The 22,744-nt window shown below is 38.0% G+C and overlaps 1 protein-coding gene across 5 annotated transcripts in view; it reads left to right on the top strand.

Moving 5' to 3' along the window:
- Positions 1-19,993, top strand: part of sema4ga (sema domain, immunoglobulin domain (Ig), transmembrane domain (TM) and short cytoplasmic domain, (semaphorin) 4Ga) — a 43,818-nt gene extending 23,825 nt beyond the window's left edge. For 2 of the 5 annotated variants that reach the window (XM_051916464.1, XM_051916466.1), the window contains exons 7-15: positions 111-224; positions 1,687-1,841; positions 4,647-4,822; positions 8,825-8,972; positions 10,402-10,624; positions 10,900-11,015; positions 11,184-11,338; positions 11,956-12,017; positions 13,632-19,993. In XM_051916464.1, coding sequence (XP_051772424.1) covers positions 111-224; positions 1,687-1,841; positions 4,647-4,822; positions 8,825-8,972; positions 10,402-10,624; positions 10,900-11,015; positions 11,184-11,338; positions 11,956-12,017; positions 13,632-14,533 — 2,051 coding nt within the window. In that variant the 3' untranslated portion in view covers positions 14,534-19,993. The remainder of the gene's footprint in view (positions 1-110; positions 225-1,686; positions 1,842-4,646; positions 4,823-8,824; positions 8,973-10,401; positions 10,625-10,899; positions 11,016-11,183; positions 11,339-11,955; positions 12,018-13,631) is intronic. The other 3 variants (XR_007933150.1, XR_007933151.1, XR_007933152.1) reach the window with 3 other exon arrangements.
- The last annotated feature ends 2,751 nt before the right edge of the window (positions 19,994-22,744 follow it).

Below are 22,744 nucleotides of genomic sequence, written 5' to 3'. Positions count from 1 at the left end.
ATTTCGTCCTTGGTTCCTTTTATTAAAAACAATCGTATAATAATATTAAAATCTTAAAGATATTAAACTGAACATTCTTGAACTATATTTTGGCCTTCTGTTTCCCTTAGATCAGCAGATGTACACAGCATCTCAGTATGAGTTCCGGAGCTTTCCAGATATCCGACGCAACTCTCCGAATCCCACATTAAAAACAGAAGAGGCTCCAACTCAATGGCTACAGGGTCAGTCTACTGCAGCACATTTTATTAGTGAAATATTTCATCCCTCACCATCAACATTACCATATGTTTGGATCTCTCAAGTCATAGTAGGTTAATAATATTTGGACATTTAACGCTTCAGTGGCGTCCACAAGTCTGACCACCATTTAAATTTGGAAATAAAACAAAAAAAGTTGGAAAATATTTAAAATTCTAGATTATTTCAGGTCAAATGTAAGCAAATGGTTCTCCACTGTATGTTTACAAATCAAAAATGAAATTTTAAATGTATTTATAATGTAACAATATATTATATATAGACTACCATTCAAAAGTTTTTATTTGAAAGGATTTAATTATTTTATTTAGCAAGGATACATTAAATTGATCAAAAGTGACAGTAAATCCATTTATAATGTTACAAAAGATTTGTATTTCAAATAAATGTTTGTAAAAAAAAAAAAGCTGCAGTCTGTAACTTTTTTGGTTAAAAATGATCCAAAATCAATTTTTGAGCAAGTACATAACCAGCCAGTGTTCAAAACTATCTCCTTACCTTAACCTAAGCTTGTAATAATGTTTTCTAATAAGAGCAGTACTGGTGTGTTTCCATGGGAAATTTGAGCATGCAGCCATTCGTCTTTGTGTCATAACGTCACGTCTGTTTACATAAAGAAGGAGTCCCAGCTAATGGGCTTTATGGCATGTGATGATGCTGCAGGTCATTTATAGCCTTTTCTCACAGCAGCTGGTTTAATTATCATTTTGATGGTGGATTGTAATCCAGAAAGGTCCAGTTGGTCAGAACAAAAGTGGCAGACATGTTACTTACTTGTTCAGATGACATTTTCCGGTGAAAATTCTTATTTTTGTCATACTTCCAAGACGTAGCATCTGTGATTCTGAAATACAGTTTCCACACCGATGTGGTGACTGATAGCAAACATTAGATTCATCCGCACTGAGGAGCCGTGCCGATGCAGAAACCACGTAAAGATGATAATTCCACAAATAACTGCAATTGCAGGTTTCAAACAGAGATGGCGACAAAGAGGCAAAACTTACGGACTGCAGCTTTAATCATAAGAAATGTTTCTTGAGCAGCAAATCAGCATAATTAGAATGATTTCTGAAGGATCATGTGACTGGAGTAATGATGCTAAAAAATGAAGCTTTGCATCACAGGAATAAATTTACCATTTTAGAACAGAAAATGGTTATTTTAAAATCTTAAAAATATTTTACAATATTACTGTTTATACTGTATTTTTGATCATATAAATACAGCATTGGTGAGCATAAGAGACTTATTTGAAAACATTAAAAAGAAGTTGAGCGGTAGTGTAATTAATTTATTATAATAAAAAAGATATTTATTTTTAATTAAGCATTTTAATGTGCAGCATTGCATTATATTTTTATTTTACTTGTCACAATTGTGGAGTGATGCACTAACAGTAGTCTACTGTCTTGTCCCACACAGAAGCTGATTTTGTGGGCTCAGCGCTGGTGAAGGAGAGCGTGAACAGCTCAGTGGGAGACGACGATAAGATTTACTTCTTCTTCACCGAGAAGAGCCAAGAGCTCAGTCCATACTTCAGTCACAGCAGAGTAGCACGGGTCGCACGTGTGTGTAAGGTACGAGGCTACAGATCACCTCTTCACCGTCACTGTACCTTTTCTTTTTTATGTGCATCTTAATTAAATCATTTAATTGAAGTGTTAAAAATAGGTATAAATCCAAAGTGTGGTAAATATGCTTTGCATAGTTAAGTGGAACAAAAATGGTTGAGAATTTAATCTTTTCCACAGGGGATGGAACAAATGTTTTATTCTGTAATAATGATACAGATGGTAAGACATGGTCCTCGCATTTGTTTTGTTCAGAGACATCCATTGCCCTGCCCAGGAAAGTAACACACAAAAGTTTTTCACGAATGTGTTTTTAAAGTGCTAAACTGTTTCATTCTCAGCACTGTAAGGGCTCTGCCCTCAAAAAGCTCCTTTATTTGAAGTGTGGCTTTCTACAGGTTTTCTAATAGGGCTTTGCAGCATTGTGTTTGCCAGGCATCTTTCCCTCTCAAACGGCTCCCTTCCCACGAGACTCGCCTCTCTGTCTCGCTTCTCAACCCATCAGTCTAGCTTTACACACTCAGATCAAAGTGCCAATTGAACATGTCTGCAATTTCACATCTTTTCTAGACTGCTACTCTACAGTGTTTATTTATCATCTGATCTAGATGTCTAACATCTCGCATACTAGATATAAATTATGAGTGTATTTGGGTTCAGCTGACATTATTGTGAAATTAGACATTATCAGACAGAATTACGTTGCATTTTTCTTTATGGGGATGCATGTGAATTCAACTTTTCTTCAAAATGGGTTAAATCCTGAGTTTACATCTCGAAATTATGCCTTTTTTTCTCAGAATTGTGCGATATAAACTCGCAATTGCATGTTATAAAGTCACAATTTCGTGTTATAAAGTCAGAATTGTGAGCTATAAAGTCAAATTTGCATTATATAAAGTCAGAATTGCATGATATAAAGTCAGAATTGCGTGATATAAACTCGCAATTCTGAATTTTTTTTCTCAGAATTGTTTATATCTCGCAATTGCGACTTTATATCACATAATTCTGAGAAAAAAAAGTTAGAATTGTGAGAAAAAAAGTCACAATTATACTTTTTTTTATTCCTTGGCGGAAACAAGCTTCCATAGTTAACATTTTTGTGGAAAATGCTTTTTTCAGAATTCTTTGATTAATAGAAAGAACAGCATTTTTTAACATTATAATTTACACATTAACCAATTTAATGTGTCCTTGCTGAATAAAACTATTAATTTATTTAAAAATATATAAATAAAATTGTACTGACTTTTGAACACTACTGTGCATAATAGTAGGTTAGATAACACAGACTGAATTCAAGTGGATTGAGGCCGGCGCTGGTGAAGTGTGTTAAGCAGGCTGTGAGGACTGAGGGTAAAATCAGCTTCTCTGTGGCAGTTCACACAGCAGGGTCACATTAATGAGTAGATTATTGTTCATTATCCACATGCTAGTGAGACTGAATGCTGTTAATACACACTAACTGACATTGAGCTGGGGGGAAAGCCATAATTAAGGATAGTAACTCAGTTGTTGTCAGTAACTGTCTGTATGAAAGCTTTCATTTTCTTCATACTGGTGTAGGCTAGGCACATCCTTATTTTGCTGAGCCATATTTTGTTGATCCTGGAACAACATTTCTATCTGAAAATTTAGTCCTATCCCTGGCTCTAAACCTAACCCTACCCATAAGTTATCCCTAAAATCAGAGGAAAATGATAGGTAATTAACACCAAAGTAGAAACACCTAACCTTGGTTGTAAGCCTAAACTTGACATAAACTGTAAACTTGTCCCTCAAATCTGATTGGTTGAATGGAATGTTGTTCCAGGATCCACAAAGATGTTGATCCAGGAACATGTTGTACTTAGCGAAATCACTAGAAATCACCTCAATTTTTAAATCTCCAAAAAGATCTGCAGTGGATTATTATATAAGTGCCAATGTTTTGTGCTCTGGTTTCATATCACCATACATCTGCTTCTGAATATCACCAGCTGAGATGATGGCATCATAAATCAACATTCAAAAGCCCTTTTTTCCCACAGTGAATTAAAGGTTGTTGCATTATATTGTCAGTGTTATTACTGGAAACTAAGTCCTGGAGAAACCAAGAATTGCTAAGAAGCTTTGGGGTCCTGTCAAAGTCATTTCTCCATGAAGATTTATTTATCCTCTTTGGAGGCAGCATGGAAAATTCACTTTATTCCCCTGACATGATGGGGGATTCCTTTACATGCAAAACCCCCCATCCAATTTAGTGCATTTCCCTTTCCCACAGTCACACTGACAATAATGTTTGCTGCCAACAGCCATGCCAGTAACCAGTGATCCATGTAAAAAAAAAAAAAAAAAAAAAAAAAAAAAAAAAAGTGATAAGCTTTCTTCTGCTGTTTTTGCAACAGTTGAGTTTTTCTAATAGTGTTAAAAAAAATTTTTAATGTTTCTATGTCACTAGGTGCACCTAATGTTATTTTTATTGTGTTTACGTTTATGTTTACTTTTATTTTTAGGTGTAATTTCATATGCTTAATGAATACATGTTGAATGTAGACTACCTTTCAAAAGTTTGGGGTTGGCTAGTCACCAAGGCTGCATTTATTTGATCAAAAACACAGTAAAACAATAATATTTAAATTGACTGTGTTCTATTTCAATATATTTTATAATGCCATTTATTCCTGTGATGGTAAAGCTGAATTTTCAGCAGCCATTACTCCGGTCTTCGGTGTCAAACTTTTGAACAGTAGTGTTAGTACACCTTCTGGAATCTGCTGTTGCATCTTGTGATTATCTATGAGCTGTTTTCTGTCCTTTATCTTGTAGAGAGACAGAGGAGGTCTTCTCACGCTACAGAAGAAGTGGACCTCCTTCCTGAAGGCACGTCTGGCGTGTTCTTTACCGGACTATGAATTTCACTTCAACGTGTTGCGGAGTGTGTTTTTTCTGGAGGGCTCCAGCTCTCAGGACTCTGTTTTCTACGGCATCTTTGGCCTGGAATGGTAAGATCCTTCAGTATCCGTATTTGCATAATGAGGTATTTATTTACATGCAATTGTGTCCATTACATTTGTTAACTGTCATGATGAACATCACTTCTTCTGGTTCTCCTTCTTAGAAAGAAGGTTGTGTATGGAAGCTTAAAGGGTTAGTTCACCCAAAAATGAAACGTCTGTCATTAATCACTCACCCTCATGTTGTTCCACATCCGTAAACCTTTGTTCATCTTCAGAACACAAATTAGGATATTTTTAATGAAATCTGAGAGCTTTCTGTCCCTCCATAGAGATCCAACGCAACTACCACTTTCAAGGTCCAGAAAGATAGCAAAGACATCATTAAAATACTCCATGTGACACCAGTGGTTTAACCTCAATTTTATGAAGCGACATGAGTGCTTTGTTTGCGCAAAAAAACGACAATTTACAACAATATTGATCTGCAGTGTGCGTCCATGAGAGCATCACAACGCATGCATGTTGTGTTCAGACTCGCGCGTCAACACAACGCGCATGCGCGAGTGTTAGCGAGAGCACCACGACACATGCCTTTTGTGTTCACGTGAGAGCTGACATTGTTGCGTGAACATACTTTGGATAATAATATTTTTGTAAATAAAGTGGTAAATTATGTTTTTGTGTGTGTGTGTGTGTGTGCAAACAAAGCACTCGCGTCCCTTCATAAAATTGAGGTTAAATCACTGGAGTCACATGGAGTATTTTAATGATGTATTTCCTACCTTTCTGGACCTTGAAAGTGGTAGTTGCGTTGGATCTCTATGGAGGGACAGAAACCTCTCGGATTTCATTAAAAATATCTTCATTTGTGTTCTGAAGATGAACAAAGGTCTTATGAATGTGGAACTACACGAGGATGAGTAATTAATGACTAACACTTTAAAGTGTGCTGTCGTACATGCAGGGTGGCATGCAAATGACGCCTTAGTCAATAGTGATTAAAGGATTCTGTGAGGTAGCTTTGTGTCATTTTGCTGTGACTGGCGGGTTTGTTGAAATAGATTTCGTCTATTAGTAAGTTCATCTTTCAGCCTGGACACACTACTTGCTTTGGCTTATTCTGGCCGTATACATCAAATGAGGCGACAGCATTTACAGTCCACCAGGATCATCAGAATGAAAATCGCTGACACGTCCTCTGGCTGCCTGCAGCACAAAGCATGTTTTATTCATAAGCAGGTCACATTCTATCAGGAGATCAGAGATTTTGCTCTGGACACATATATCCAGGCTCATTGATAAAACTGTAAAATCCAAAATGTTGTACTTTGAAGCTTGAGGGCCACATTTCTGTTTTGGTCAGCATGACAGTTAAGCATTTTATTTTTATTCAATTGTTTCCTTTCACACATATTTTCAGAGCTAAACTGGTTATAGCACACATGCTTTACGTCTGCCATTTTGACTGACATGACAGTCTTGACGCCCTGCTGAAAGCAGAGGGGAGGTTCTGATGAGCTGCCAGGCAATCAGTCTGTGGGTTGCGGCTGCCTGAGGTGCAGACCGCAAACATATGAGTAACAGTGATGAATGACAGGACAGGCAGGACCATAATGTCTGCTACGTTAGAAAATAATTAAGAGGCAGAAGGAGAGCGAGCGAGACGAGAATGAGTGCGTCAGCTGAGCTCTGATGACCTGATCACACTGACCTCTAGCAGGGTAAGGTTGAACGACTGTTGTGTCACAATATCATCAGTTTGGGTGTAAAGTTTACATTGACGTGGGTGTTTGTTTTCCTGAGTATTAGGCAAGTCTAAATCAGACATGGGATCTCCAGTGAAAGACCTTTTCTCTTAAAGGGATAATTCACACAAAAATTTAAATTGTGTCAATGTTTACATCAGGGCTGTTCCTGGAGATCTACCTACCTGCAGAGTTCAGATCCAACCCTGATCCAACACATCTGTCTGTAATTATCAAGTGCTCCTGAAGATCTCCATTAGCTGGTTCAATTGTGTTTGATCAGGGTTGGAGCTGAACTTTGCAGGAAGGTAGATCTCCAGGAACAGGATTGGGCAACCCTGGTTTACGTCATTTGATCATATTGTTTTTTGTTTTGTTTTTTAGCGGAGACTCAGGCTCCATAAAGGTAGTTTTTATGTGTTTTACAGTTTTATAGACATTGGGCCAGATTTACTAACAGCTTGCGCCAGCGCAAACCCTCTTTTGGCATTATAAAAAATTCTGTTAGAATTTACTAAAGACACGCAGTGAAAAATTAGCGCTGAAAAGGCACAGTTATTATTGAGGCTGACCTTATTGCATATGCCTTTGTAGGAGTTTCCCTTTCAGACGCAAAATTTATGGGAGGAGAGTATTTAAATGAATCAAGGTGATTTACTAAGGTTTGCGCTAGTCAATTTATTGGTATTTGCACCATTATTTACCACCCACAAAAGCATGTTGTAAACTAGATGCTAATTTGCGCTGTTCTTGGTAGATTGCGTTGGTCATTATGGAAATGATCCGGCTGCATCTGTGTTCTTTAATTTGCACGTCGTCAGTAAATCACGCACAGAACTTTCCACTCCCATCAGCGCTTTTTTAAATTGCGCGCTCACGCTAATTTCCCCATTTTTTAGTATCATATAAATCATATATCAAATAAACCCACTGATATCTCAAATCAGTCTTGCAATTTCGCTAAAATTTGCAAAGTAACGTTACCCTGATGACGCATTCATAATCAGAAGAATTTGCAACAACTAGACATATTTCAAGGAATAATGACATGTACTATGGCAAGCCATTTTAACATTTAATCCTTAAAATGTACTAGTATCTATTTTCATGCTACTAGTACTTATTTTTTTAGATACTAGTATCTATTCCATTAGGTACTAGTACTTATTCATTTGCTTGCTTATTCTTTAGTACTAGTACTTTTTAAATATACTAATACTTATTCATTAGATACTAGTTCTTTCTTTACTTGTTAAGAAAAATTAGAACTTGTACTTTTTTAATTAAAAGTAACTTTGTAGACCAAAGACATCCTGAACTTAATAGGTACCAGTGTTAGCGAGCAAAAGACATATTGGATTACGCCTTCCACTATCTCCAACATTTGCGTACGATTGTCACATTTCTCCCCCACAGAGCAAGTTACACAGAACTTTTAAATTGTTTATGAAACAGGCATCATCCTCTGATTATTCACCATGGTAAAATTAATGAATAATGAATGAACTGTATGATTATATCCACACAAAACTGACAATACTGATAATACTTTTTTGGGGTAATTTTTGACATGTTCTGTTACTATCTACTGTCATTGTATGGAAAAGAGCAGCTTGGACATTCTGCTAAATTTCTCCTTTTGTGTTCCATGGACAAAGAAAAATCATATTGTTTTCAAATAACACTGGGTGAATAGATGTTGACAGAATTGTTATTTCTAGATGAACTATCCCATTAAGCTACTATTGGAAACACTCTATTCCCTCCAGTGTTTTTTTAACCTACAGTCACTTCTAATAAGTGCCCCTTCCTCTTTTTTTTCCACTAGGTTGTACTGATCACTTGAGGAGCTTTGTCTATGTTCCTGTCTTGCCCCCTTCACCCACTCACTGTCATCCCTCACCTCTCTCACACACTTTTTAATAAATTTATAATCTATTTTTCGTGTTTCCATGGTTACACAGTGGGTTTATGATGGTTCTATGCCGGCATGCCAAGACCTTGAGAAACAATGAGCGCAGCACAGGCTGACAGGCTCTTCGGTTAATAAACCCAAGCGTACCAACTGGAAACTGGATCAGCTACAAAGCGCTCACACCTAGGCTGATTCACCACTTTCATGAATGCAGCTTCTATTCACAAATTTTCTTTGTGCTCCCTTGAAATATATCCTAAAGAAATGGCTGAGCGTGGGTGTTCATAGTCCCAGCATTGGTTCAGGGTTTTACCTGACATCATGTAGTTTTGGATTTCTCTCCTTTGTACTACTTTGAAAATACTCACCAGAGCTTTTTTTTTTCAGGAAAAATGTAAAAGCATCTGCTATCTGCCAGTACTCCATTTCGGATATCCAATGGGCCTTTGAGGGGCCTTACATGGAGAGCAAAGAAGACTCCATCTCCAAATGGACAGAGTACACAGGGAAGGTGCCAGAACCTCGACCCGGCTCGGTAAGACCAGCAGTAGCTATACAGGATTACAGCTATACTGATCCCCTGTTTCGTCTTACACTGGCCTGATTATCCCCATCCCTGAAACTCTGCCTGCCTGCTGACTCTGATGGGGAAGCACAAGCCAGCACTTCACAGGTGGAGCTACTACAGTTCTCTAACCGCTGTGCAAGGCACAGGTAGAGCGTCGATCTGGTTTCATCCAGAAATCAGACGCTGATGAGCAATTTTATAGAGTGCACATGGAGAAAAGGGGCTTATTTCATCAAAGCTTTTGCCATGGAGATAAGCAGCAGGCAGAAAATCTCTGCTGATTGGCTGCATTATGAATTTGAATCTGTGATGATATTTCTAATGAGTGAGTCTGTATGCCAGTGAGGGTTGATGTTGTTCTCAGAAATGTAAAGGAAAGCAATTTTGGTTTTCCCTGGCCTATTTTAAGTTTTCAAAAAGAAGCCTTTCCTGTAAGATTTTCTTCTCGAAAGCTTGAACAATTTCTGTCAGATAATTAAAAAATTGTCAATTTTCAGTCAAGAGACAGAGAATAGCTCAGTGTCCTACATTCTCGATGGGTTCTTGGAAATTAGTGGGTAATCCCACTGTGCAAGAAGAAGGGAGAATTTCAGACCTTGCATTGTTTGTGTATGCTAGCCTTTCAAGGCTGTGAAAATATGGCAGCATGTACAGTAATGGCTAGAAGTGATGTCGGGAGAGGATATTTGTTTTTAATGACCCTACAAGTTTGAATCATCAGAATATTAGAAAAAAAAAAAGAAAAAAAAAAAGAAAAATATATATATCTTTTTTTTTTTAATATGAGGAACGAATAAAACACTAAACTTGGTTAAAGGGGTGGATGATTGTGATTTCACTTTTCTAGCTTTAGCTGAGTCTCTCCATCAGTGTCCGACTCTGGTTTGAACAATGTAAGGCTGTACACCGTTACTGACAATCCTCATTTTGGCTGTGTGAGATTCTCCAGCTTTGTTGTCGTTGAGCAACCGAAGCGCGAGCTGTTAAAGCTCCGCCCTCTTCTGGAAAGCAGGCCGGGAGCAGCAGCTCATTTGCATTTAAAGGGACACACACAAAACGGACTCACAGGAAAAAGCATACATCAGCTACAGCATAATCAGTTATTAATATTTTGTTAGTTCTCTCTTGTTTTTGCATGTGTTCATAATTTCTTTGTATGACAGCCAGGGAAAAAATTATGTCCGCACAATTTGGTTTCATTGCGTTATCACAAATACAACAAGTGACTCCAAGCACAACTATGCAATATTCTTAAAAAAATCTTTAACACATTTTTAATAATTAATATTTTAATAAAGGGTGCAGATGTCAATTTTCCTAGGCTGGACATCACTTTTGGCCACTAATTTAAGTGTTGTTGGAAGGTTACTTTACCTCGCTTTCCATTTCTTTTCAGTGCATCACAGATCAACTTAGAGCAAGAGGCATCAACTCATCCACCAACCTGCCAGATGACGTACTTCATTTTGTCCGTCGCCATCCGCTCATGTACAGGCAGATCCTTCCTCAAGGACAACGCCCCCTGCTGTTTAGGAGGAATGTGGACTACACTAAAATTGTCGTACACAGAGTGACTGGTCTAGATGGTCAGATGTACCACGTACTCTTCATTGGGACAGGTACTGCAGTGAACTCATCTATCAAAAAAAAAAAAAAATGGCAGTTTATTTGAGGTATTTTGATCAGCAGGGTTGTGCAGGTCTAAATAAAACATATACTATATATTTAGTGACTCAGTGACCCCAAAGGTACTTGGATACTTAAGTCAAAAACAACATATGAACTTCTTTGCTTTCTATAACAATTTCTATTAAAGTATTAAATCATTTATCTGAAATAAAATAAAGTGGTGTGACACTGGAATGTATTTCATCTGGTTTCAATGTTCCTCCAGATGAAGGTTGGCTACAGCGGGCTGTAAAGGTTAATGGTCAGCTGCACATCATTGAGGAGCTGCAGCTGTTTGAGGAGCCCCAGCCAGTGGACAGTATAGTCATCTCTGAGAAACAGGTGTGAAATGAGTGTGTCCACATTCTGAAAGTTGTAAATACATTATTATTACCCATTATAGTGTTTGCAAAACCATTAAATTCTGTTTGAATATTTATGAGTGTAATTTGATTTTATGCACTGCCCTCAGTCGGAATCTTACTACCCACTTGAACCTTTCTTTGTCAGATGAGTGTGTATGTGGGCTCGGCCAGCTCAGTGGTGCAATTGCCCTTGTCCACATGCAGCAGATACTCCTCGTGCTTCGACTGCGTGATGGCACGTGATCCCTTCTGTGCCTGGGATGGACTGGAGTGTGTGGACATTACATCACACAACAGCAGGTATGAATGCATGGTCATGGATACTAGTACCTCTGCTGTCCTTATTCACTTTTTAATTAACTGAATGAAAATGTGTGATTGTTATTGACATCTCAATGCAAGTACTCTGTTAATAAGGACATAGCTTGATTTTGTTTATGCATGTTATGGAATTAATGTGTATTGGGTAAGGCCAGAGTTGGTGAACTCTGAATATTTAAACATTAGTAACGCACAATATCTGTACCAAGTTTAGTTTTTTTTTTTTTTTTTTTTTTTTAAATTTTCTGAATCAGAATAATTTAATTATATTTTATATTTAAATACTTAATTGTGCATGCTCATTTCCCCTATTTTTACATTTAGATTACCATTGCCGTCATCTAAGGCTCATTTAAATGTTACTTGTAGTAAATCAAAATAAATATCCATTTTTTTCATGCTGTATACCATAATGATGTGATACCTAGATTCACTTGTAGCATTAAAAATCTCTGTTTCTAGTTTTTAATGTTTTATTTATCATTTAGATAATCGGACATTTATCAGTTTTCAGCTATTATATGAAAACAATTATCGGTATCGGTCAGTATTCTAATGTCGGTGTGTCCCTAATAATAACCTCTCTCTATCTACAGAGCTAATCTGACACAGGATATTCTGAATGGAAACAAGGGCTGTGAGGAAACCATAGCAGATGGTATGAAACACATTTGTTGTTATAGTCATTGTTATTGTGATGATTTAGTGTTATTTTTGTATTATTTATACGCTATTATAGTATTTATTAATATTTTGAATTAACATTTATTTTTATATTTTCAGTTTTCATTTTAATTTTGCTTTTGTCATTTTTATTGTTTTTTTTTTTTAAAGTTTCTATTTAGCTTTAATTGATTTTTATGTCACTTTTAGTTTTAGCAATTTTAGTACTTTAACTTCAACTTATTTAAGTTCAGTTAGCAACATTTGTAATAATTAATTTAATTTTTTTCCCCCCAATATTTATGTTTTATTTCAGGTTTATTTCAATTACTTTTTTTTAATTAGTTTTAGTTAACAATAACAACACTGTGATTGTTGCTTTCTAAATCAGTAGGTGGGTTTACATGGACCCTTATAATCCGACTGTAATCAGACTAATAGCACAGTCAGAATAAAAAAAGTCAAAAAAAAATCTGCTTAAAACTTTATTAGGGGCCATTCACGTCACGTCTAAAAACGTGTGGAAAGCGCAGCCGCGCTGCTTTCTCCTTCTTTCCAAAGCTGTTGCGCTCCCATGGCATCTGTGAACTGCGCTCTCCACGACGACAAGGAAGTTTCAGCTAAGGATAAATTGATTTCTAGCTAAATTTAGCTATATACTGGATATATTTATGAAGATGAGAAATAAAAACCCGCCCTGTACAGTTATAATCAGCTGTTATGATCAGCTGTTCGGCTGAGCTTTCGATGTTGTTACGGAAAGGCCGAAGCTGATCGGTTAGTTCTTGTCACATGACCTGCGGTGTGCTTGCGGCATTCTGAAAAGTTGAGATGTTTTCATCTTGCTGCAGCATGGGCTGAGTCCCAAATGGCACCCTAAACCCTCACAGTCTTCCTCTGAGTCCGCACTTTCATGATATAATGCCACTTTGACTGCTGGGTAAAGTCCTCTGCGTAGTTTGCAAACTTGCACGCTTAGCTGAAGTGTGCATCAAGGGCGCATAGTGGCCGCAAAGGGGGCGCTCGCAAGCACCCTTCTGAAACCTAAAATGATGAATGGGACACCCAACGGTCCACAAGACCGAAAGTGCATAGAAGTGTGGCATTGTCTCCTAATTAGGATCTGAAATAGATAAATATTAAGTCTGCTCTTTAAAATAAAGAAAAAAAGCAATATAGGCGAGTGGTTAGTATGCACAAACAGCGGGAAACTACATTCGTGCAGTGTGTGCGTGTCAAAAAATCTGTTCCGATTTGAAGCTGGTGACATATAAACACAAACATCAACCCTATCATTTAGTGTTCGAGTAAACATTACGTTCGGATTCATCAGTCGGAATGAATTCATTCCAGTTGAAACAAAAAGGTGTCCATGTAAACGTAGCTAGTGTAGTCTCCTTATTCCTCAATTAGTCAGCAAATGGTATATGTCAGATAAGGTGGGATGGGATGAAGTGGATATTAGCCAATATCTAAGGTTACAGGTTATTTCTCATCAGAAGTGTCCAATGAATTACCTTTACTGCAGTGATATAATCGAGCTAATTAACCCTACAGGACTCCAATGTCCCTGTAAATGATGTATGTGTGTGTCATCACTCTATCATAGATCAAGTGTTACACCGCTCACGCTCTGTGATGGCGGGCGATGACGTGCTGCTTCAGTGTGAGCTCAGCTCCAATCTGGCAACCCCCGAGTGGACAGTGAATGGAAAGAAACTGCAGGGTTACGGACTGGACTCTGGCTACCGCGTCGGCACTGATGGTCTCCTAGTCATCGAAGCACGGTCTTATCAGAGTGGCCACTACTGCTGTTTCGCCCTGGAAAATGGTGTCCATGTTCCTGTGGTGATCTACAGCTTGACAGTTCGCCAGGAGCTTCCTGCACCTCCTCCTGTGGAGCCAACGCAGCCACGCTTGACCACAGCAATCTACTGGACCTTTCAGACTTCCCAAAGTGACTCCCCGGAGGACTTCCATCCAACCCCAATGTCTCCTCGCTTCGAGTTCCTGTCCGTGAGGAACATGGAGGCCATGTACCTATCGCTAATCACAATCCTAGGAGGCCTTTGTTTTGTTCTAACAGTCGTCCTTCTTTACGTGGGATTCTGTTTGCAAGGGCGAAGAGGTAAATACTCTTTGCGGGCCGAAAGGAAGCGAGGTGCCCACATGGAGCTCAAGACCATCTCCAGCCACTGCAACGGGAAAGCCGACGCTCATGATGGCCTGCTGCAGATTGTTCCCGGAGAAGCAGCAACATCACCCAACAAAGAGCTTCCTCCTGCTCCACCTCTCCCACCGCCTCCAGATTCAGAGTACGTCAACGGACTCTCTGCCACCTTACCAAGCGTCTTACGCAAGATGAATGGCAACAGCTACGTGTTACTGAGACAGACAGATGGAGATACCACGTCTCCGCTCTATTACTCCTTCACGGAGGAGCTCAACAGGATCCTAGAGAAGAGGAAGCACACACAACTGTGTAGTAAACCTGATGAGAGCTCGGTGTGAACCTTACCTACCCTGTGGAGATGTTTTTCAATTGCTGGTGTACTCTAAAAGTGTTCAAGGGCAGTATCATTGTCTAATATCCCCTTTTCACCCAGACTAACTTTAATGGGATGCTAATAAGTAGCCGCAACAGCAGCTTTTATTGGAAAATAAACAAAACATTGGTGTTCCTCTAAAAGGACAAACTGCCTGTCCGTTTACATTTCAAATGTAGAACTTTTGACTCTCAACAGACTGAGGAATGCCCACTGGTTACAAAATAGCAAAGAACGAACACATGGAAATTCTACCTCAGCAAATTATATCACACAGCTCTTGGCTTATTTCAGCGTGCTTGTGTTAAAATTCGGGTTGGATTTGGGGATGTATAGTTAGGGACACGCAGCAAGGGAATCTTCAAAGCAAACGAGCCCATCTGGGAGAATGATTCCGTTACAAACTGGTTGGAAGAGACGTTTACAAGGCAGCATTGTAAAAAAGCTACAAGATGAACTGAGATGGAGGTTTGCGCTTGGACGGAGCAAGTCGTGTGAAAACTCTAGTGCTGTCAAGCACTGAATGTCTTTGCATATGTCCTTTATTTTAATATTTTCTAATTTATGCCAACACTGACCATATCAGTAACAGCTTGTAATACTAATCATAATTAAGAACAGCAGGGATATCAGACTTTAAATACAATGAGAAATGCACTTGATGGTACTAATTGTGTAAATAAGGCTTTTATTAATAGTTCACAGGGGTGGGAACTTGGGAAGATGACAGTATTAACCACTGAGATGCACTTTATGGACCGGTAGCATTTGTTTTTTTCCATGAGGTGCTGCTAATTCTGACAGATCTGGAGAGTATGGAATGGATTACAAGGACGGGAAGATTGCGAATGATTACGAAAGTGACAATACAATAAAACTGTGTTGTACTCTGAATTGAAAATGCTGCGAAAGGGAAGACTACAGTGTGTGGACAGAATGAGTACCTGTATAACCCTGAGAAATGGACCACTAAACACACTAAGTCGGGATCTGTATGTTTCTTGCTTATGCACAAGAACTGACATGATTCCTCATTGGATTCCTTCATCAGAATTCCAGAGCCATTGGCTGCTAGGTTTCAAGGGCAACCACAAAGCAGAGGTAAAGCTGATGCTGACCTTTTTAGATTATCCTTTTGACATGACCAATTATTACAGCACCGCTTACAGTCAGGTCTCACAGTCTTAACAGGGATTAGCGAATTAGCTGATCGTCATGAAATTGGGTTTCTGCTGCCAGTAAATAAACTAAATTCAATTCTAGTCGGGACATGATGAACAATGAGTATTGTAACATGGTGATATTGGGGGGTTTAATTATCCTTTCTCTTCCAGTAAGTCCATTAAACTGTTGTGTAAATATTCGTCCTGGAACTGGTCCAGCTTCAGCTGCCCACACTTGCGTGCAAGAGCGTTTTGGCGTATCTCCCACTACTTAAGGAGAGCGTAGCACCTGGTTCTGTCTGTTTAGATCAGAATATGCAGATTGCAGTGGAGCCGAGTGGAGAACATTAAGGCCACATGTTCAGAACAGGGTTAAGATGAGCACTGCTGATAGTGAAGTTTGCTTTCTCCCTTATACTTTGTGTTCAGTTTTTTGTCTTGTTGAATGATTCTGTTTTGTTTAGTAAAGTTGGACTTTTTTTTCACTTTCTTTTTTATTTTAAAGTGCTTTGTTTAGGGCATAAGGTACCCAAAATTAAAACAATATCATTATTTAATTATTAGCTTACCTTCATGTCCTGTGTACAGTATGTTGTTAGGCTGTGTGTCCACCAAAGCGTCCAGCAGCTAGCCTACTTTTCCAGTTGTTTTCAATGGGAGCGCCGCATTTTTAAAATGCCAGGAGCGTGGACGTTTTTTACCGGTCGCTTTGAGTTGAAGAATGTTCAACTTTGAGTAAAACGCTGCGCTCATCACTGTCACTTTTTAGCCAGCTGTCCAATCAGAGTGGAGAAGGGGCGGGACAAGTACAACAAGTACAACTAAAGCCCAAAGTATACTTCACTTTTTACGTGTACGCGAGGGTCAGCATACAGCGCGCGTGACACGAATTTCGTCATCAGAAGAGTATGTGCATACTGTATGCGCACCGCCGGATTTTTGTAACCGGGTCGCACATGCGCATTTAATTTTTTTTTTTTTTGCAGTAATTAGTTTATCCACAAGGTGGCAACCGTGCCCTGGGAGCGTCAATTCACAAGGTGGTCAAAGAAGAACTTCATAAACAGAACTGACCGAACGCATGCAAGCAACAGCGACAATGGAGGCCTACATAGATGAGAGATTGTGCGAAGAGGTTAGAAAGTACCCTCATTTGTACGATTCTAGCATGAAAGAATACAAAGCTGTTTACATGGGTTGTAACTCATGGTGAAAGATTGCTCAAAACTGCGCATGCGTCGAATGCCTGTGTACGAGTCAAATTAAGTAAACTTTCCAAGGCTGTGCGTTCGACTGTGCATGTACACTAGCGTACGCGTAAAAAAACTAAGTATACCCAGGGCTGCAGCGCTATCAAGCTGGCCTTACTTTTTCATGGGACACAAAAGAAGACATTTTGACAATATTTTCCCTCACTTATTTCCATACAATGACAGTTCACAGTGACCAAAAAGGATAGACTAAAATAAAAAATACAGTAAATATTTCAAATCTTCTGAAGCCAGATTCGAAATGTATCACATTTGATGCTAAAATGACATTGTTTCTCTTTTAGATCAAAATATTCTCATTTTAAAGCAATGAGAAATGCACTTGATTAATGGTTAGTGACTTCAAATGCGAATATAGCACACAAGACGTGCACCACTTTTATGATACCTTTATGGTGCTTTGTGATTTTTGGAGCTTGACAGATTATGTTTCCTGCCATTAATATTTCATTTTTTACTCAATCACCTCTCCCTCTCTGAATTCCCCACAATTTCCATTTGACAAATAGCATTCATGTCCATGCATACACCTCCATCATAGTCTCTAATGAGAGCAGAATAGATCTGCATCCACATCTGACCTCCACTCTCCCAGAGGGTCACAAGCTGTGATTAGATGCTTGTCGTCATGCAGCTCATATGGTCTGTGCTTGCAATGTTTACATCCTGTGAGACTTATATTCCTGCGAGAGAGGCACTCCTGCAGAATCTTTAAACATGCCAGGACAGGTTTGTGGATGAGAAATATCTTGACTACAGCCCGCATTCAAAGTGAATTTAAAGTGCACTAGAGAGAGAACGAGATTGACAGAGAAAGATCAAAAGAGAGTCTGGAGATTGCATTGAAATAGATTGGGAAATGGTCATTAAGCCCTTTTATCCTCATTTAGGGCAACTACACAAAGCACTCAGCAGTGCTCATTTCTGCTTCCAGATTCAAAACTGGCATGTTAATGTTGCTAAAATGCCATTGGCTCTCCTGGGTGTAGTAACTGAACAAGACGTGCTACTTTTGAATTCTAGACATGAGCAATTTTGGTCTGTTCATCGCATATTGCATGGTTTGAAGAGTTGATAAGAGTCATATCAACCACTTTTATGGTGATTTTGTTTTGTCTTTTTTTCATTATATACTGTTGTTTAATGGCAAGAGCTACATAATAATTCCAACTTTAGCAAATAATAGCAGCATACATGTTTGGAATGACACAAAAAGAGAGTAAATAATAACCAAATTCTTGTTTCTGGGTAAAATCAAAGTCCCTTTAAGACAAGTCATTTCACTCGGCAGCCATCTTTGAAATGTCTCTCGGGCATTCAAATACAGCTCCTATCTCTTTGAATGGGGAAAAATCAAATTCTCCAAAGCTGTTTGCCAAGCTTTCGATTAAATTTTTATATTTGAAATCACCAATAAAATCTGACAACAACTGTCTCATAAATTTTGTTTCTAAATGCTCGAATCATGACAAAAAAACCCGGTATTTTTCAGGCTAGATCAAGCTAATGCGCATGCGCAGTCCTAAATGCGCGTCTCGCGTCTCATTTTGGAGGCGCACATATATGACTGTTTCTAACGGCCGCTGCAGTGACGCGATGACTTTACCAATCGGCGATTGGCTCTTATTTAGAAGGCGGGACTTATTCCATTTATTTCCACTTATTAGTGCATACACTTTCTCCCATTCAAAACAATAACAGTGACGCGTCTTGTGTTATTCTGTAGTCTTTGGTAAAATATCCCTTTACACAAAACAGAACCTTTAGGCTCTTAAACATTTTGGGTTTATTTTTTTGACAGATGTCAAGAGAGCAGGACCAGCTTCTGTTTGATGCACAGTCCCAAGAAGTGAAATGAATGGAACAAGACAACAAGAAAATATGACATTATCAGACATTTCAGTCCTTACAAAACAATAGATCTCTTTGCCGTGTAATCCATAAAGCATAATGGAGTCACCGCTGAGGTATATGGGAGAATTATTGATCGAGTATATTACATTGTTTTGTTGCTGTACCATTTTAGCCATTTTCAATATGAACTAAATACTTAGTAAATAATTAATAAGGTTTATGCCCTGTATAGATGACCAGAAAAGACTTATATTGAGTTTAATTTGTCCCTTTTCAGTCATACATACTTTATTCCAGTACATACAGTATAATTGAAAAATGTGTCAATGGAAATATTTATTTTATAGCTTTGTACTGTTTTGTGTATATTTATTTTATTAATGTTTCAAACTGGGATTTTCTAAATTGTGATTGGTTAATGGTGCATGGCTATGCATTTTTGCAAACATTTACAATTTTTGAAAAACTATAATAGATATAATAATATAGATGATGCTGATGATAATAATAATAATATAAATGAAATACCCTAAAAATTCTAATAAAGCATGTTAAAATTCCTATTATTACAGTATTTTCCAAAATTGTAAAAATTGTTTCCAGTTGTATATGTGCTAAAATGTTACATTCCAACTAAGATTGTATGCTTCCTATTTCTTGTGTTCAGAAAATATAGTTAAATCTCCTGCAGAGCAGACCATGTCTCCGAGTCACTTCAGTACACAGTTGTATGCCTCTTCAGTCGTGGGTAGGTTTGTGTGGGCTGCCTCTGGAACTGCATTTAATGAAGCTGGTTAGACCTATGCCTGTCACCATGGTGAAAAGACCATAGAATTATTATGGATTTGCTTAGTGTTTAATTCTTTACTGCTCTCTCCGTGCAAGAAACATTCTCGACTATCTTGCCGTTTGTTCAGACAGTCAAAGCCCAAGGTATACATTTAATGTGTGTATCTTTCCTTTTGTCCAAGGGCAAGGTGTTATGTTTTGTGTTTAATTAACAGTAATCCTACAGGGACATGCTTGGGGAGGAGGCTGAGAAGTGTGAATCCATTATGTTCAACATTGGAAACTTGTAAGTCTGACATTTGATTTGTTTACATAGTAAATTCTTTTAATAAACAGTATTAAAGTTTCTGTTTGTGTCTTTTTACATTGGTATTAGATATGTGCCGGTATACGGTAGGCTAATACGATATATCACGATGATTAATATGCGCGATATTGTTATCGTGAGCACTTAAAAATACCGTTAATAATAACTTATTACAAATGATTCCGATTTTTAGAATGCATTTTAAGAATACCCATCAACCGTTTAAAATGCACAACACTGCTGTATGCTTTGTCAAAGAGGCACGCGCACTGATGTAAACAAGCCCAACGTGCATGAGCAGTGCATGGCGGAACGAGTGAAGGAGATGCGGTGAATGAAATTGCACTTTCACACTCTGATGGAACAGCAGAAATTCAGTGGTTACCCTGGAAACCCCTGTAAACAAAGCAGCTATGCTATACTCTTTGCTACTACTACAGTATTTAAATGTTTTAAACAGCCATTGAGATTTTTGTATTCGCTATTGTGTTAATCACAGTACCAAATACTTAAAGACTTAAGGCTATTTATTTTCAAACTTAAACATTTTTATATTTTAATCTGGACTACAACATGCCCTAGATATTGTTTTAATATGTTCTGATTCTTTATTGTTTAGTCACACTTCACAATAGAGTGGTGCAGGTATGACGTCACTTTGTAGGCCAACCCGGAAGTTAGCGGCGCACGGGTTCCCTCGATTGAAAGCCTATGCATTTTTCCCATAGACTTTTGGAAAATTGCAAAAAATAAGCTATGTGTTTAACAAAGGGTTATGATACTGAACATAACTTTTATGAAGTTTGAAGCCTAAATGCAGTCGCCAGAAGTAAAAAGCTAAAGGTAGGCTATAAACGAACTACACCACGGTCGCTCGACTTCAACGTCACCATCACTAAGCTTCCGACAACTCTTTCAGTTTTTATCTAAAAACATTTTCCCAGCACGTTTGAGTTAGAATAGTTTATAAGAGTACAATTATGAGCATAATGAGGCTGTAAAAGCAGACTGAGCTTACCTTTACGCCGTGATGACGTTTAATGTCCCTGACTGCCTGTGTAGTCCCATTTAGCCACTTGTTAGCAACCGCCTTTTTCAAGACACATAACAGCTTAAAAAAATCACAAGTGGGCTGATGCATTTTATGTCGTAGAATAAAACGTGAAAGTGTCTTGAGCTTGTGTTCACCACAGACCTTATTTCAGCCATTTAACCAAAATCCCATTCAGAAAACCCATTGACTTTGGCACGATGGAACCGGAAGTGCTAAAATGCTAACTCGCTTCCGCGTTTTGGCCTACAAGATGTCATACCTGCACCACTCCATAAGGCTCCATTATTTAACATTAGTGAATTCATTAGTTAACATAAACTGACAATGAAAAATACTTCTAAAGAATGTATTAATCTTAATTTCAACATTTAATAACACTTTAGAATCAAAAGTTGTAACTGTATTATCTATTAGCTTTGTATTTTTAAACTAACTTTAACAAAGAATAATAACTTCTGTAACAAATGTAGCTATTGCTCATTGTTAATGTTAACGCTAACTAATGAGACCTTATTGTAAAATGATACCTATTGTTCTTTATAATTATTTTCCACTTTAATCTGTTTGAAACATTTGTTGACTTTATAATATTTTTTATTACTTTATTGTAGCCTATTTATATATGTTACAAGAAAAATGTTATTAAACCTGTTATATTACAATCAGTCAGTCTGCTTTCATGAGTCAATATTCAAAATGAGGTTAGCATACCTCGCCTATGTTGACGTGTAGGTGCTTTAACACACCAGGTTATTACCACTTGATGGATCAAATACAGCTGGAACAGGTTCTGTGGTCAAATGGTATTCAATATGACAGAATGGTTTCTGTTTCTTATTGACTTCAAATCTGCTGCAGAGAATGAATTAAAACAAAGCACTCCATCACACTCCATCACATTTATTGATGAGGGTAGCCACAAATCACCAGTTCATCCATTAAAAAAAAGGAATAGTCTATCTATTGTCTTATTAATAATGATTAGTGTGCTATAATCTAATCTGGTCTACACATCCTGCATAACTAATGTCACCATCACATACCATATATTCATATATTTTATTGCTTTATAATAGTCAGGCTTGGATCCAGAGCCATACTGTAACTGTAACCTCTAAAAGAGCAATCATGAATCTCCAGACATTCAAACACCTACAACATCATAGTAAACCATGACGTCACATGACAACAAAAGGGTGCGGGCATTATGTTGGTTATCGCCCGGTGGAATGGTACAGGATAAAAGAAAGGGAGATAAGCAGTGTTTGTACGTGAGGAGCAGTGTGGTTTTGTGTTGCTGGAGTCTCTATGGAAAGTGTCATTAAGACTAAATTGTTCTGTACTGTAACCTATAAAAAGGTCCCAGCGAAAGCATTCTAGATAGAGACATCCGTTTTAACTGTAGGGCGAATTGAATTTTGAATCCCCCCAAAAGAAACTGGAACAAAATTGGGGTGTCTTAAAAGTAGTCTACCTGTTATCAGCAGCCTACTTGTTACATAGCTACGTTTCAGCTGGGTTTTCAAACATTTCAGTAACCTCCAAGTTTAGGTTTGGTTAATTTAGGAGGCAAAAAAAAAGGGTTGCCAAAAGCGAAATCTGCATGGGGATATCTTTCGTGTGGATTTCCTGTCGAATTGACTATGTTTTCCCGTGTACATTTGCCAAACAACGGTAAATCTGACCACGTTTTGTCAGGGCTCAAATTATTGGCGGTAAATACTCGCAAACATACGGG

Source organism: Ctenopharyngodon idella, chromosome 13 (genome assembly GCF_019924925.1).
Source record: "Ctenopharyngodon idella isolate HZGC_01 chromosome 13, HZGC01, whole genome shotgun sequence".
Lineage (NCBI taxonomy): Eukaryota > Metazoa > Chordata > Actinopteri > Cypriniformes > Xenocyprididae > Ctenopharyngodon > Ctenopharyngodon idella.
This window is presented reverse-complemented; position numbering and strand designations above follow the sequence as displayed.